Source organism: Dendrobates tinctorius, unplaced genomic scaffold, assembly GCF_039654945.1.
Source record: "Dendrobates tinctorius isolate UK_male_01 unplaced genomic scaffold, ASM3965494v1 ptg000103l, whole genome shotgun sequence".
Lineage (NCBI taxonomy): Eukaryota > Metazoa > Chordata > Amphibia > Anura > Dendrobatidae > Dendrobates > Dendrobates tinctorius.
In genome coordinates, this window is record NW_027361771.1 from 35,802,537 (window position 1) to 35,820,407 (window position 17,871).

Below are 17,871 nucleotides of genomic sequence, written 5' to 3' on the forward strand. Positions count from 1 at the left end.
CCCACTTTATGTATGTTGTTACGCACTTTATGAGATGCTCGCTTCATAGACATTTTTTCATTGGTTTTGCACTTTACTGTCAGGGTTTGGCTTCCATTGTCATAGTGTTTGCACTTTTTTATATATTACCATGATCCCCCTTTTTTACCCTACTGCATTTTAATGTAAATCCAATAAAATTTGTTATATTTTAGACATAGCTTCTTTCTCCTTTTTGATGACTGATATTTTTGAAGCTGTCTTCCCTAGGCAGTTTTTTCTTAGGATTACTAGTTATTATACAACCAACCATTCCAAATAATTTGTAATGCACCACTGCGCCCCTCCTAACGATAAATGGCCACTTTCCCCATCCAATAAATATCTAAATTAATTAGCACTTGTTCTTTCCCAGATTCATTACCAGTCACACTCCAGCATCCTCAACGCCCTTCACTCTGTACCTCCAGCTCCCCTGATTCATTATATTTACATACCCCAATTCATTAGGTCATGTCCTCTCTCCCACCCTCAATTCAATATTTACTCTTCCCAACCCCCAATTAACAAATTTGCTCTCCTCCCACCCTCAATTCATTATAATTTGCTATACCCCACCTTCAATTCGCCATTGGCTTTCCCCCCCACTCTTAATTCATAATTTGCTCTCGCCACCACCCACCTTAAATTCATTTGCTGTCCCCCTTCTCCCACCCATCAATTCATCATTTGCTGTCCTCACCCTCGATTCGTTTGCTATTCCCTACCCTGAATTTATTATTGGTGTTCCCTCACCTCAAGACGTTATCATTCACAGTCCCCCATCCCACATCCTCAATTCATCTTCATTTGCTCCCCCAAACCCATTTAATTAAAAAGTTTCATCCTTACCTCTCATACGATCCCCTGCAGCTCCGCTTCTGGTATCCCGGCATGTGGTGCGCGCACATGCTGGCGAGTAGGCGCTGTCACCAGCGCGTCACAGAAGGGACAGAGACTCACTTTGTTAGGGCTGGCGGAACGCACCAAATTATAAAGTAGTAGTAAGTGCGTTCGCAGCCCGGGGTCCACCGTGCAGAGGTGGTACACTGCTGCTAGACAATGGCGGAAGAATAGAGCGGCGTGAAAACAGTCACACGTGGGTTACGTCACCCAGTGTGAGCAGGAGCCGACTCTTAATTCACAGAGCCGCACAACCACTGAACGTGGATGCCGGAGCCTGTTTAGCTCATAGAGCCCAGCCAAAGAGCGCACAGCAAACGGCCACAGAACTCTACCCCAAGGACACGGGGTTAGAGTCTCTCTAGGCCCACTGAGCGTGCGGCGTCGCTACCACGAACGCCGCTATAGACGCCAGCTATGGAGTGTGGAGCACTTGAACCGAGGCGTGCAGAGTCACTGATGAAGACTAAAGCCTGACTCAAACTCTGGCCTACCTACGCCTAAGCCGGCGCGCTAGCAGGCTAGGCTGCACAACACATGCGTACCAAGGGTAGGGGTTTCATAATGAGTAAGTCATCAGAGACATTCATATGTGCATACATCACTCACTCCATATAGTCTGCAAATACAGTCTATCCTAGCGCATTGCCGAGCGGCCATGCGAACCTTTTATAGCCGCGAGCGTCCGGGACCTTCCTGGCTTCTTGGATGGGCCAATCCGAACAGGAGCAGGACCTGAGCACGTGACCTTCGATCTCCAATGGGAGATCACTCCACGGCATGCTCAGTGGCCCGACATGGGGACTTAGTCCCTGGAGAATCTCACTGCTGAGCAGCATGTACTACCATAGCTGTGCCAGAGGTGACAGCAGCAAGCAAACCCACGGAGCTGGTCTGGGCAGAGCGCTGGGACCGACGAGTTTGCTAAGCAACCGCCTCTGCGGCTGGAGTGGAATGGGAGACCGCTGGAAGCAAGGCTCGGGATTCCCGCTGTGCAGCAACAGGAACCCGACGCCTAACACCCTTAGAGTTCAGTTTTGACGGCACTGAAGCTCCAAGAAGACTCCCTGCGCGGAGATGTGCGTCACCAACCGATAATTTATTATACCATGGGACCCCGTATGCAGAAGCACAAGATGGGGGGCCCGGACTGAGTCCAGGCCTCCCCTCTTTATTTCTGCTCACCAAGCCCCATACAGCAGTAATGCCCTGATATAGGTCCTGCACACACATTTGTATGCATTTTTTTTTTTATTTTGTCCACACTCATTATCGCTGCCAAATTTGATATTTATTATGTCTTTAACACTTAAGTTTTCATTTCATCCTCTTTTCTATTTTACATTGTATGATGGTTCAATAAGCCCTTTGAAATACAAAATATGTTTGCATGTTGTAGCATAAATATTGCATTTACTGAGAAAAAGGAATCTGGTCCAAACTCTAAAACCTCTTCTGAATTATAGCTTCTCCCTTCTTACACCAAAACTCATTTCACTGCCAATGAAATATGCATCAGTCAGAGACCACATTTCCATAGTTTCAGAGTTCATTTGTATAATTGCCTTACATTAGTGATTCTCATCTCCAGTCCTTCAGGTCCCCTTAATGGTTCAGGCTAACCTTAGTATTGCACAGGTGGTGGCATTATTAGCAAGGAATCAGAAAAAGACACAGGTTCTTTCTATAGGAGGTCCACAACACAAAATGTTGGTGGATCTTGAGGGACTAAAGTTGAGAAACACTACCTCACATCACTCAAGCCAACCATTGGTATTGCACATGACAATCTTAGACTTGTGTCCAGTTGCTCCACCATAAAACCCAGTCCATTAAATACTGGACATGCAGTTTTTGTGAAAATTACACATCAAGAGGTGGCTTGAATTGCTCTAGAAGGTGATGCAAGAGAGGGCAAGTGATTGTTAATGGGAGCACTCTTTAGAGCTTAAGTTGTTCAACTAGATGATTTTGCATGGTCTGACAAACACATTTAACAATGAGATCAACTACAGTGGATATAAAAGTCTATACACCTCTGTTTAAAATACCAGTTGTTTGTTATGTAAAATATCATACCAAGAAAAATAATTTCAGATCTCTTTCCACCTTTTAAAGGTCACCCATAATCTGTACAATTCTATTGAGAAACAAATTGATATCATTTTTAGGTGGGGAAAAAAGAAACTAAATTGATGTGGTTGCATACATATGCACACCCTAAACTAATACTTTGTTGAAGTTCCCTTTGAAATTATGACAGAATCTAGTTTTTTTGGCTAGGAGTCTATCAGCATGGGACATCTAAAATTGGCAATCTTTGCAAACACTCATCCTTGCAAGTAGCACTCAAAAGTTTTTCAGATTCTGAGGGCGTCTCCTTTATACAGCGCCCTTTTCAGGTCACCTCAGATTTTCAACTGGAAGTCTGGGCCATTCCAAACCTTTGACCATCATCTGCCAAAGCCATTCTTTTGTAGATATGCTTAGGTCCATTAGAAGACTGACAGGTGAAAATCCTCTTCAGTTTTTTAGCAAATTCTTGAAGGTTTTGTTCCAAAATTTACTGATATTTGGAACTTATCATAATTCTCCCCACCTTAACTAAAGCCCTATTTCCAGCTGCTGATAAGCACACTGCTGGCTCCACCATGCTTCACTGTGGGTTTTATATTCTTTTGGTGATGCAGTGTTGGCTTTGCACCAAACATACCTTTTGTAAATTATGGACAAAAATTTCAACCTTGCTCTCATCAGACCATAACACAGTTTTCCACGTGCTTTTGGCAGACTTGATGCAGGTTTTAGCAAAACATATCCAGACTTGAATGTTTTCCTTGTTAGAAAAGATTTAAATCTTGCCACCCTACTCCACATGTCAGACAAAATCAAGACTACAGGAGATGGTCGTCACACGCAATACACAGTCAATACTTGCCAGAAATGCTTGTAGCTGCTTTAATGGTGCTGTACGCCTCCTAGCAATCTTGTTGTCAATTTTCTTCTCGTCTTTCCTTCAATTTTTTGAGGGAAGTCCAGTTCTAGGTAAAGTCATTGTTGTGCCAAATTTAACCCCTTTCTGCCCGCTGACAGGATAGTATGTCAGCAGTCAGAGTCCCCTGCTTTGAGGTGCGCTCCGGTGGTGAGCCCACCTCAAAGCTACGACATGTCAGCTGTTATAAACAGCTGACGTGCCCGCAATAGGCGCAAGCAGAATCGCCGTCCGCCCACGCCTATCAACCAGTTAAATCCCGCTGTCAAGCGCCGACAGCGGGCATTTAACTAGCGCTTCCGGCCGTCGGGCCGGAAGTGAGCTCATCGCCGACCCCCGTCACGTGATTGGGGGTCGGCGATGCGTTGACTGGACAACCAGAGGTCTCAGAGACCTCTATGGTTGTTCCAGGCAGATTGCTTTGAGCGCTGCCCGGTGGCCGGCGCTCAAAGGACAGCAGTAAATCTGCTACATATGGGCGATCTGCTCATCGCCCATATGTAGCAGAGCCGATCGAGTTGTGCATGCTTCAAGCCTCCTATGGAGGCTATTGAAGCATGCCAAAAGTAAAATAAAAAGGTTAAAAATAAAAAAAAAAATAAAAAAAACCTAAAAGTTCAAATCACCCCCCTTTCGCCCCTATCAAAATTAAAAAAAACCAAAAAAAAAAACCCACATACACATTAGGTATCGTCGCGTTCAGGATCGCCCGATCCATCAATAAAAAAATTAACCCGATCGCTAAACGGCGTAGTGAGAAAAAAAAAAAAAAAATCGAAACGCCAGAATTACTTTTTTTGGTTCCCGCGACATTGCATTAAAATGCAATAACGGGCTATCAAAAGAACGTATCTGCACAAATGTGGTATCATTAAAAACACGTCACCTTGGCCCGCAAAAACTAAGCCCATACCTGACCCCAGATCACGAAAAATGGAGACGCTACGGGTCTCGGAAAATTGCGCTTTTTTTTTTTTTTTTTTTTTTTAGCAAACTTTGGAATTTTTTCACCACTTAGATAAAAGACAACATAGACATGTTTGGTGTCTATGAACTCGTAATGACCTGGAGAACCATAATGGCAGAATAGTTTTTGCATTTATTGAACCTAGCAAAAAAGCCAAGCAAAAAGTATTACGTTACGTACCGGTAACGGTATTTTTCGGATGCCCATGACAGCACCACGAGAGAGGGTATCCGCCCTTCGGGAACAGGAAACCTACAGATACAAAAGGACGGCACCTCTCCCACGCATCAGTTGGATTACAGAGCTTGAGAGGCTACCATGGTTAGTACACCGCATATACACAATATATACAACCTATCTATCCTATTTACAATTCTTTATACCATCTCCCACATAAGGTACATTCGCGAAACAGTCTTCTAAAGGGGGCACCCCTATACGTGAACAAGGGAGGGAACTAAGGGTGCTGTCATGGGCTTCCGAAAAATACCGTTACCGGTACGTAACTTAATACTTTATTCGGACTCCCATGACAGCACCACGAGAGAATTACAGAGATGTAAACTAATTTAGGGAGGGACTACAGCCTGCAGCACCCTTAGCCCGAAGGTGAGATGAGGAGGCACCCATATCTAACCGATAGTGGTTAAAAAAGGTAGAAGGAGATGACCAGGTGGCCGCCTTACATATCTGGTCAATTGATACTCCCGCTCTCTGCGCCCAGGATGATGCCATGGCACGAGTGGAATGCGCCCTCAGGTTCTGTGGAGCCGGACCGCCACCTGCTGTGTAGGCAAGAGAGATAGCCTCCCTAATCCACCTCGCTAACGTGCGCTTCGACACTCTATACCCTTTCCTGGAACCTTGGAAGGATAAAAATAATGCGTTCTCCTTCCTCCAAGGATCTGTGGCTGCTAAATATTTAAGTAGGCATCTCTTAACATCTAGAGCCTGAAGTTTTTGTTCTTTAGGATTGGTTGGATTAGGGAGGAAGGAAGGCAGAACTATCTCTTGTGTTCTATGAAAATGAGATGCTACCTTGGGAAGGTATGCCGGGTCTGGCCTTAGGATTACTCTATCCTGTAAGAATTCTGTGTACGGAGGTAATCTGGAAAGTGCCTGTATGTCGCCTATTCTACGTGCCGATGTTATTGCTACCAAAAAGGCTGTCTTAAGTGATATCGTTTTCAGTGAAGCCGAATCCAGAGGTTCAAACGGTCTCTGTCAGGACTAAATTTAAGTCCCAAGGCATACACCTATCTTTGAGTATGGGTCTCGATCTGGTAACTGCCTTAATGAATCTTGCAACCCAATGGTTACCGGCAATGTCGCATGCAAATAGGGCCCTAAAGCTGAAACTTGTACTTTCAGTGTACTCGTGGAAAGGCCCAACTCGAGACCCCTCTGGAGGAATTCCAGAATCTGTTTTACGGGTATTCCATCCCTGATATCAAACTCACAGGTGGACAGGAAATCGCCTCCAGGTTCTAGCATAGATACCTGTGGTGGTTTGTTTCCTACTTTTTAGAAGTGTATCGATTAGGTTTTTTGAGAACCCTCTATCCCTCAATAGTGTCCTCTCAAACACTATGCCGTCAAACGGAGACCCGCTACTTGTGGGTGGTTGACTGGCCCCTGGTAGAGGAGATCTGGAAGGTTCGGCAGTACCCAAGGATCGCTTACTGACATGGTCCTCAACCATGCAAACCAGGTCCTTCTGGGCCAGAAGGGGGCAATCAATATGACTCTTGCCCCATCTTCCCTGATCTTCCTCACTACCAGAGGTAGAAGGTTCAAAGGCAGAAAGGCATAAGCCAGCGAGAAGTCCCATTTTATTAGGAGGGCGTCCACTGCCAGTGGATTTTCCCTGGGATTTAGGGAACAGAAAGTTCTTTCCTTCCGGTTTTCCTTGGTGGCAAAGAGGTCCACCTCCGGTTGACCCCAACTGCAGACAATCTGGTTGTAGATGTGTGAGTTTAATGCCCATTCTCCCTGCCTTAGGGCCCTGCGGCTTAGAAAGTCTGCCTTCATGTTGTCTTTTCCGCTGATGTGGAGCGCGGTTAAAGATAGCAGAAAAAAATTTTCTATCTGAAGGAGACGTTCCGTTATCCGCATCAGGGCGTTGGAGCGGGTTCCACCTTGGTGGTTGATATAGGCTACCTGGTTGTCCGAGAGTATCCTCACATGATGGCCCTGTAGATACATAATGAGTCTTTTAATGGACAATTCAATTGCCAGCAGCTCCCTCTGATTAGATGATATCTCAGCATCGGAGCCCCATTGCCCCTGTACCACTATTTCATCCATATGGGCCCCCCAACCCCAAGGACTAGCGTCTGTAGTTATTACGCGGGTTATCTGTATTACCTAGGGCACCCCCGAGGCCAAATTTCCGACATCGAGCCACCACCTAAGAGATATAATAGTTGAGGGGCTCAGAAATACTTGACCCTGCAAGGAACCCTCTAAGGTTCTACTATTAACCAGGACGTCTTTCTGAAGGGCCCTAGTGTGGAATTGTGCCCACTTGACCGCTGGAATACATGAGGTTAGGGAGCCTAACAGGGACGTGGCCTGCCTGAGGGTCATGGAGGGTCTATTTATTGCCCGAAGAACCTGCTACTGTATCTGCTGTAATTTATCTACGGGTAACAGACACTGCTGAGTTTCTGAATTTAACAGCAAGCCTAGAAACTTCTGGACCCTTAAGGGCTGAAAACGGGATTTCTCGTTATTATCCATCCGAGGGTCTCTAATCTGGACTTAGCTTTTTTAATCTGAGATAGACAATGGTCCACTGAATTTCCCACAATCAAAAAATCATCCAAGTATGGAATAATTAAGATGTCAACTTCCCGTAAATGAGCCATAACTTTGGCCACTATTTTTGTAAATACCCGGGGCGCTGCTGAGAGACCAAAGGGAAGGGCTCTATATTGATAATGACGGATTATGCAGTCTATTGATACTGCCACTCTCAGGAACTGCTGAAAATCTGCATGGATGGGCACATGATAATATGCATCTTTTAAGTCCACTACCGCCATAAAACACCCTTCAAACAGCATCTTTATTGTTGAACTAATGGACTCCATTTTAAAGGTGCGTTTAACCAAAAACTCATTAAGGAAACGTAAATTGATAATCGTTCTGAAAGTTTTATCCGGCTTTTTGATTAGGAATAAGGGAGAGTAGAACCCTCTTCCTCTCTCAGACTCTGGAACCTCTATCAGAACGTTTTTTTAGACACAGGCTCACAACCTCTGCTTCTAAAGCCACCTGCTCGAAGGGTGAAGACCTTAAGGGTGTATGTTTAAAGGTATCCCGTGGGACCTGAGTGAACTCCAACCTGAGTCCGTTGGATATCACATTCCGCACCCAGTCACTATTGGTGATCTGCAGCCATGCTGGGAGGAAGGATGACAGTCTACCCCCCACGGGAATTGCTAGTCATTGGTTTTGTCTTTTACGCTCTCTCGACGAGCGTCTGAACATGAAGCCCGTACCTCTTCTCCTTCTATCCTCCCATCTGGGACGGTCTCTATTAGGTGACAGGTTACGCCTTCTCCCTTGACTGAATCTCCTTCTATTAAACGGACGTCGGTGAGATGCGGACCAAAGATTTGGGAATTTCTTTTTATCATCCCCGGCCTTCTCCAGTAGCTCGTCCAGGACTGCTCCGAATAAATATTCCCCCTCACACGGGATAGTGCAGAGTTTCGCCCTGGACTGAATATCTCCCGGCCAGCACTTCAGCCACAGGGCTCTCCGAGCCGCATTAGAGTGTCCTGCTGCCCTGGCAGCCATTCTGACTGCATCAGCCGAGGCATCCGCTAGGAAGGCTGCGCCATCCTGGATTATTGGAAGGGCCCCAAGGATTGCCTGTCTAGATGTTCCTTGTTTTAACTGTGACTCTAACTGGTCCAACCAGACCATCATGGACCTGGCCGTGCAAGTCGATGCTACTGCTGGTCTTAAGGAACCGGCTGCCATCTCCCAGGTATTTTTAAGGAAGGTATCTGCCTTCCTGTCAAGAGGATCTTTAAGGGACCCCATGTCCTCAAAGGGTAGCAAGGATTTTTTCGATGCTTTCGCTATAGCTGCATCTAACTTAGGGGCCTTGTCCCAAGTATTCATTGCTGTATCGTCAAAAGGATATCTCCGCTTGAGGGCTGGTGGTAGCGACCCTTTTTTATCTGGCTTTTTCCACTCTCTGCGGATGAGATCCTGGATCTTTTAGTTTAGTGGGAAGACCCTACGCTTCCTCTGCTCCAGCCCCCCGAACATCACATCCTGCATGAATAATTGAGGCTTCGGCTCCTCCACCTCCATTGTTCCTCTGACCGCTTTTACCAACTTGTCTACTCGGTCGAGCGGCAGGCAAAACCGACCAGAGTCCTCGTCTTCTGAGGAGGACGAGGGAGATGAAATGTGGGAGCCCTTACTTCTCCTCCACTCTGTTGAGGAATCCGACTCCACCGGGTCCTCACCTCTCACACTCTCTGGTTGGGACAGGGATTTTAGGGTTTCTTTCATCTCTGTCCTTACTATATCCCTTAAACACGCCGCTACTGCGGGCGACTCCTCCGCCACTGTCTGCTGGATACAGGGGGGACATAACTTTTTGGGGCATGAATCTGGTAACGGGCATGCACAGAGTGCGCATTCCCTGTGTCTGGTTTTACTCGTAGCTTTCTTCCCCTAGAATAAAACACAGGAGGCCCTGTCACTGAGTGAACATTCACGAAGATCACTTACCAGTGCCACAATCAAGTACCGGAGAATGAGGGGGATTTTTCTCAGTAGATGCTCCTGTCCGCCTAGCGGAGCTCTTATGACTGGACTGGTCACTTCGTCCCAGACGCTCCTTACTGTCACGGCCCTCTTTCTTCTTCTGTTTGACCTGCCTAAGGTCATCCAGGGGCGGCAGTGAAGATTGTCGCTGTTGCCGCCGTAGCTGCTGCTTTTGCTGCTGCTCCTGATCGCTCTCCATTACTGGTTACAATAATGTGGTCAAGGCAAGGCACCCATCTAGGGTCCTGCCTATATACCCCTCCTCCGGACAGCAGCTATCTCCTGCCGCTCCCCCCCTTCTACTAGGGCTCCTCCCCCCCCCAGCTGGCGCCGCTTCTGGCAGGGGAGCCGGCGCCTACCGGCGTCCTCCCGATGGGCGCCGCCATCTTGGGTCCCGGCGCCTGCGCAGTGGCGCCGCCGACCCGGAAGCGCCCCGAGGCTCCGCCCCCTGACATCACCGCGACTCCCGACGTAACCGGAAGTCACGCGGAACGCCCGGGCCCTGCACTATGGAGCGCTCCCCGGCCCCAACGCCCTGCAGCCGCGCCGGCCCCCCCGACCACCGCGATCGCGCCGCTGGGAGTCCCCGGGGGGCATACTCACCGGCGCGGCCTGCTTATGGACACGGACCTCCTCCGGACGCCGCTCCCTGCTGTCTACGCCACTGCCGTGCCACCCATCCTGGGCCACCGTGGCGTCTTCCAGGAGCTCCGCACCAGGCCGAGGTAGGAGACCCCCCCCGCTACCTGAACCGGCCGGCCTGGGATCCGGTCTTCTGTAGGATCCAGTCCCCTCAGGAACAGGAAACCAACTGATGCGTGGGAGAGGTGCCGCCCTTTTGTATCTGTAGGTTTCCTGTTCCCGAAGGGCGGATCCCCTCTCTCGTGGTGCTGTCATGGGAGTCCGAATAAAACAAGTGTGGGATTGCACTGTTTTTGCAATTTCACCGCACTTGGAATTTTTTTCCCGTGTTCGAGTACACGACATGCTAAAACCAATGATGTCGTTCAAAAGTACAACTCATCCCGCAAAAAAATAAGCCCTCACATGGCCATATTGACGGAAAAATAAAAAAAGTTATGGCTCTGGGAAGGAGGGGAGCGAAAAATGAAAAATCGAAAAAAGCTCCGGTCATGAAGAGGTTAAGCCACTTCTTGATGACCATCCTCACACTTTTCCATTGAATATTTGATGACTTACATTTTTTTGTAACATAACGTTCAACAATAAGAGAACACAATGCCAGAAAAATCCTATTAGGCTATGTGCACACGCTGCGGATTGGTCTGCGGATTTTTCCGCGCGGATTTTGCAAAATCTGCGGATTAGCCTGCGGGTTTGCCCGGCGGTTTATCACCTCTACAATGGAGAAGATGGCAAACCGCAGCGGAATCCGCAGAAAAGAATGACATGTCAATTCTTTCTGCGGATTGGAAACTGCAGGAAAAACCACTTGGAAAATTCCGCACCATCTGCACTGAGGTTTCCATAGGTTATAATGGTTCTGTACAACGCAGCAGATTCTGCTGCGTATCCGCAGCAGAATACGCAGCGTGTGCACATAGCCTAAGGCTGTGTGCCCACGTAGCGATTTTTAAGCGTTTTTGCCGCGATTTTCGGCGCGAAAACGTTTAAAAATCATGTACAGAACGCCCCCCATGCATTCCTATGGCATTCCGCACATGCTGTGCTAATGCTGCGCTTTTTTCCGCAGCGGAATCGCATCGCGGAAAAAAAAAAATCGCTCATTCTTTTGTGCGGAATCGCAAAGAATTGCCGCGATTCCGCACCCATAGGAATGCATGAGAATCGCTTACTTCCCGCATGTGGCTATGCCCACCATGCGGGAAGTTAAGCGTCTCATGTGCGGTTGGTACCCACGGTGTAGAGGAGAGGAGACTGTCCTCCAGGCCCTGGGTACCATACCCCTGTAAAAAAAAAAAAAAAAAAAATAATGAATAAAAAAATCGGGGTATATTTATCTTCCGGCGTCCCGCGCTGCATTCCCGGCCTAAGCGTTCCCAGTAATGCCTTGCGGCACGGTCCAGTGATGACGCAGTCTCGCGAGATCGCTATAGCAACGCGAGACTACGTCATCACAGGTCTCGCAAGGCATTACTGGGAACGCTGTGGCCCGGGAATGCAGCGCGGGACGTCGGAAGGTAAAAGCCGGATTACTTACCGGTAATGCTCTTTTAATGAGTCCACGACAGCACCCACTGGAGGTATCGGATCCGCCCCATTTGGAACAGGAAACCCTACAGGAAAGATAAAAGGGGCGGTCCGCCTTTCCTCCTCAGTTTTACATTTCAGAGTACCAGGAGGACCGCCAAGGATTAGGCAATGTCTTGTACTTATAACTTTACTTATCCAACTTTAGCAGATATACTTTTAATATTGATATTTCTAGCAGGGAGGGAAGTGAGCGGGTGCTGTCGTGGACTCATTAAAAGAGCATTACCGGTAAGTAATCCGGCTTTTTACCCTTCGCCACGACAGCACCCACTGGAGAGATTCCAGAGACCATCACCTGGGTGGGACCACCGTGCCAAGGACAGTCCTGCCAAAGCTTAGGTCAGAAGTAGACGAAAGGTCAAGTCTATAGTGTCTATAGAAGGTAGAAGGGGATGACCAAATTGCCGCCTTACATATGGATTCAATTGGAACGTCTCCCCTTTCCGCCCAGGAGGCCGCCATTGCTCTGGTGGAATGTGCTCTGATGTCTTCCGGAGGTTCTTCATTTTTTGCAGAGTAGGCTAAACGGATGGCATCCCTGATCAATCGGGAAATGGTGCTCTTTGTGACTCCATACCCTTTTTTATGGCCCTGAAAAGAAATGAAGAGAGCCCTACACTGCCTCCAGCTCTCGGACCTTTCAATATACTTTAGGACAGTTCTTCTGACGTCCAAAGTGTGGAATTTCTGCTCTTCCGGAGTGGAGGGATCTTCAAAGAAGGTTGGGAGGAGTATCTCCTGAGACCTATGGTACTTTGTTGATACCTTAGGCAGGTATGAGGGGTCTGGCTTTAATATTAATCTATCCCGATATACCTGCAAGAAGGGTGGATCTATGGACAGGGCCTGGATATCACCCACTCTCCTAGCGGATGTCAGTGCTACCAAGAGGGCCGTCTTAAATGATAAATATTTAAGGGATATCGTATCTATCGGTTCAAAAGGTTCTTCTGTCAGGGCGTCTAACACCAAGTTTAAGTCCCATGTAAGGATTGTGGGTATGTGAACCGGAGTTATTCTTTCACATGCTGTAATGAATCGTGATATCCACTTATTCCCTGCTATATTATGGCCATACAGCGCCCCCAACGCAGACACCTGTACTTTCAGTGTGTTTACTGACAAGCCCAATTCCTTCCCTTTTTGTAGGAATTCTAAGATAGGAACTATTGGGACTTCTGCTGTATGAGATGCTGTATGAAACTGTAGGAATTTTTTCCATATTCTTTTATAAATTTGGGTTGTGGACTGCTTCCTGCTCTGTAGGAGCGTAGTAATTAATGATTGCGAAAACCCTCTTGATCTTAATAGGTGCCTTTCAAGTTCCACGCCGTCAAGTGTAAGTTGTTCACTTGAGGGTGGAAGAAAGGGCCTTGGGAGAGTAGGTTGGAGTTTGAGGGGAGAACCCAAGGATCTGTCACTGACATAATTCGTAGCCACGAGAACCACGGTCTCTTGGGCCAGAAAGGTGCTATCAGGATTACTCTCGCCTTTTCCTCTCTGATTTTCCGGATCACTTGTGGCAGGAGAATCAATGGCGGAAAGGCGTATGCCAGTTTGAATTTCCATGAGGCCTGGAGGGCATCCAGTATGTCTGGGTGATCTGCTGGAGACAGGGAAGCAAAGGTTTTTGTTTGTCTGTTTTCCCTTGTGGCGAAGAGGTCCACTTGAGGATGCCCCCATAGCGCTACTATGTCCTGGAAGATCTGGCGATTGAGGCACCACTCCCCTTGCCGAAGTGTGTGTCGGCTTAAGAAATCTGCTTCTTGGTTGTCCTCTCCTCTGATATGAAGAGCTGAGAGGGATAACAAATTGCTTTCGGCTAAGTTTAAGATTCTTGCCGCAGAAGACATCAGAGTCTCTGATCGAGTACCTCCTTGTCTGTTTTTGTAGGCCACCGTGGTGGTGTTGTCCGACAGGATCCTGACATGTTTCTGTTGAAGCTGTGGAAGGAAATGTAGAGCATAGTATACTGCTGTCAGTTCTTTTAAATTAGACGAGTATTCTCTTTCCTCTCTATTCCATCTTCCTTGACAAAAGCCATTCCCCATATGGGCTCCCCAGCCTTGGGGGCTAGCGTCGGTGGTTAGGATACCAGATGGTACTATGACCCATGGGACTCCTGAGGATAGATGGTCATCATCTAACCACCATTCCAGAGAAGTCAAGACCTCCTCAGTTAGTTATCTTGCTCTCAAGGTGACCACCATGTCGCTTCTCCTCCTGGAGGATCTGATGCTGAAGTGTGCGGACATGATAAAGGGCCCACCGGACTGCAGGGGCACAGGAATCTAGCGACCCCAATAGCGACATTGCCCCTCTCAGAGACATGCGTGGTCTATCTATGGCTGCCTCTACTTTCTCTTTTGTTAGTGCTATCTTTACCTGAGGAAGTAGACATTTCTGGGTTATGGAGTTCAATTGGAACCCCAAAAACATCTGGAGGGATTGCGGAACGAGCCTGGACTTCTGTATATTGATGATCCAGCCTAGGTCCTGCAAAGATGAGATTGCATCAGCCACTCTTTCGGTACACTGGGTATCTGAGTTCCCGATTATTAGGAAGTCGTCTAAGTAAGGTACGATTAAAGTATCTTTTTGACGAACATAGGCCATCACCTCTGCCATCACCTTGGTGAAGATTCTTGGCGCTGTTGAGAGGCCGAAAGGCATGGCTGTGTACTGAAAATGACGGACCTTGCCATCGAACACCACTGCGACCCTTAGATATTTTTGGTATCTATTATGGATAGGAAGATGATGGTAAGCATCTTTTAAATCAATTCCCGCCATCACACAATTTGGAAAGAGAAGCTTTATGGTGGATCTGATTGATTCCATCTTAAACTTATAATTTTTTATAAACGTATTAAGCTTCTTTAAATTAATAATTGTTCTAAACGTACCATCTGGTTTGGAAATTAAAAATAAGGGAGAGTAGAAGCCTCTACCTTCCTGTCCCTCTGGGACCTCCACTAAAACCCCCTTGCTTAGTAGGCTCCGAATCTCTTCTTCGAGGGCCTTTTCTTGGGCTATAGAGTTAAGGCGGGTTAGGATAAAGAAATCATAAGGGTATTGAAGGAATTCTATTTTCATTCCTTCTTTAATAATACCCAAGATCCATGGGTTTGAGGATATTTGTTCCCATTTTGGATAAAAGAACCGTAATCTACCCCCTACAGGTGGGTCTGATATTTTAATTTCTATTTTCCCTTCGGAATGTTGGACCCCTGAACATGGTACCCTTTTGTTTCTCTTCTTTTGCGGCCCATCTATTTGATCTTTCCGTTTGCCTCCTTCTTCCAAACGGTCGCCTCTTAAAGGTTCTCCTATAGAAAGGGATAGAAGAGTCAGGGAACGCCTTCTTCCTCTCCTTTGCTTTGGCGAGTATCTCGTCTAGGGCTTTTCCGAAGAGAAACTCACCCTCACACGGGGTTGCACAAATCTTAGCCTTTGATTGCGCGTCCCCCTTCCAGCTCTTCATCCACAACGCCCTTCTGGCGTTGTTCACCAGAGCTGCTGATCTTGCTGCCAGCCGTAGAGTGTCCGCCGACGCATCAGCCATAAAGGCAGCTGCCCCTCTAATTAATGGGATAGCGGCCCGTAATTTTTCTCTGGACACCTTTTGCTCGATTTGCTGGTCCAACCATACGAGCATAGATCTAGAGGTGCATGTGCTGGCTACCGCTGGCTTAAAAATACCCGTGGTAGCTTCCCAAGACCTCTTCAATGATGATTCTGCCTTGCGGTCTAACGGGTCTGCCAACAAGCCTGCGTCCTCTACTGGAATAGCCGATTGTTTCGAGGTAGAGGATATAACAGCATCCACTTTTGGCACTTTGGTCCATTTTAATAGCTCCTCATCGCTATATGGATACTTTCTTTTTGAGGCTGATGGGAGAAAACTTCTTTGGTCATGTTTTTCCCATTCCCTCTTTATTAGGGCCTTAATCGCCGGTATTACCGGGAACGCTCTACTTTTCTTTTCCGCCAATCCCGCAAACATTATGTCTTGTGCGGTTTGGGCACCCCTTGGTTCCTCACACCCCATAGTGCTTCTCACCGATTTAACTAGGTTGTCCACACTATCCAGGGGGAAACATGACCGTCCCTCCATGTCTGATGATGACGAGGATGTGAGTGAGGAGTCAGAGATTAACCCCCCTTCCTCCTCTGACTCTGAGCTGAGGGTTAACTGCTTTTTGCTGCCAGTCTCTGAGGGAGTTTTGGCGCGGTTAATAGCCTGTATCTCTTCCCTGATTATAGTTCTAATGTCTTTTGTCGACAATGCGGCCCCCTGCTTTGTCTCTCTGGTGCACTGCTTACAGAGCTTCTTAGGGTAGGAGTCAGGGAGAGGTTCAGAGCATAACGCACATTCTTTATGCTTGGATTTCTCCTTTTTCTTGGTCTAGAAGGGGACACCAAGGCGGGGGGGGGGGGGGGTGGAGAGGTCCGCTTAGTAGGCAGAGTATATACTTTGCACACTCACCCAGTGAAGCCTTATATTACCGGATCAGATGGCTGAGATCCCGTCCTAGGTCTTGACTCTCCAGTTTCGCTCCTGCGCCCGGTGTCTGTCCTAGTGTTGCGGTCCCTGGTGGAGCTGCCCCCCGCAGAATCTCCTGCTGGAGCGTGCGCTTCCGTTGGGGACGACATGGCTCGTCCCTGCTCAGCTGCGCGCTGTTTAAATAGATTGCGCGCTGCTTCTCTTTTTTTTTTTTCTCTCCTTTCTCTCCCCGGAAGTCGCTCCTCCCCGGGATTTCCCCGCACATGCGCCGTCGCGCTCAGCCATCCTACCCCGGAAGTTCAATCATTACTTCCGGGGTTAAGGAGTCTCCACGCCGGCCGGCCACCGCGCCCCCGCCTGTTCTCTGCGGCCTGCGCTCACCGCCACCGCTGCCTCACGGGAGCCTCTCTTCCCTTTTTTTTTTTTTCTTTTTTTTCTTCGCGCCACAGGCGCACTTACCCGGGCAGCGGCGGCGTCTTGGTGCCTCCCCGGCGCACTCCTGGGTGAGACCGGGCGGCCCACCCCGGACCCGGTCATCACCCTCCACCTGCCAGACGAGGGGGGAGCCGTCTAGCGGAGTCTCCCCCGACGCTGCCTCCAGACCGCAGCCCCTGCCGTTCCCAAGGAGACTGCACAGGCGGCATGCATGGCCCAGGTAAGCTTCCCGAAGGATCCTGGCTCCGTTTGGAACAGGAAACCAAAAACTGAGGAGAGGCGGACCACCCCCTTTTATCTTTCCTGTAGGGTTTCCTGTTCCAAATGGGGCGGATCCGATACCTCCAGTGGGTGCTGTCGTGGCGAAGGGTAAAATATACCCCGATTTTTTTTAGCATTTTAACATTCTATCTTTTACTATTGATGCCGCATAGGCAGCCTCAATAGTAAAAACCTGGTCACACTTGTCAAACACTGTTTGACGAGTGTGACCAACCTGTCAATCACTTTCCAAGCGATGCTTCAAATCGCTTGGAAAGTGCTTGAATATCGCACGCGAAAATCGCGATCATAATGGCGGTGAAATCGCACGGAAAAAAACGCGCGATTTCTGGGAAGGAGTCCGGTTTTTGGTGTGCGTTTTAACACGCACCGTGGGCACATAGCCTAAGGCTATGTGCACACGTAGTTTTCGGTGGTGCAGATTTTTCCGCGCGGATTTTGGAAAAACCACAGGTCAAAAAGACCTGCGGTTTCACATCTCTACAATGGAGGAGATGTGAAACCGCTGCAGATTCTGCACAAAGAATTGAAATCCTGTGGATTGTAACCCGTGGAAAAATCTGCAGCATGTGCACAGCATTTTTCAGTTTACCATTGAAAACAATGGTTCTGTACAACGCACCTAAATCTGCCGTGGACCCGCAGGGCCAGAAACGCTGCGAATCAGCAGCGGAATCCGCAACATGTGCACATAGCCTTAGAACAGCTAAACTTTATATGGGGTTAATCAGAGTAACT

General features: G+C 48.0%; 1 protein-coding gene across 1 annotated transcript; it reads right to left on the reverse strand.

The window, feature by feature from the left end:
- Window positions 1-11,426: 11,426 nt before the first annotated feature.
- Window positions 11,427-17,246, reverse strand: LOC141100180 (uncharacterized). Its single transcript, XM_073588478.1, has 2 exons — window positions 15,333-17,246; window positions 11,427-15,238 (listed from the first exon to the last, which is right to left on the reverse strand). Exons 1-2 carry the CDS (start codon window positions 16,024-16,026, stop codon window positions 14,085-14,087), a joined length of 1,848 nt encoding a protein of 615 aa, XP_073444579.1. The 5' UTR covers window positions 16,027-17,246; the 3' UTR covers window positions 11,427-14,084.
- Window positions 17,247-17,871: the final 625 nt, after the last annotated feature.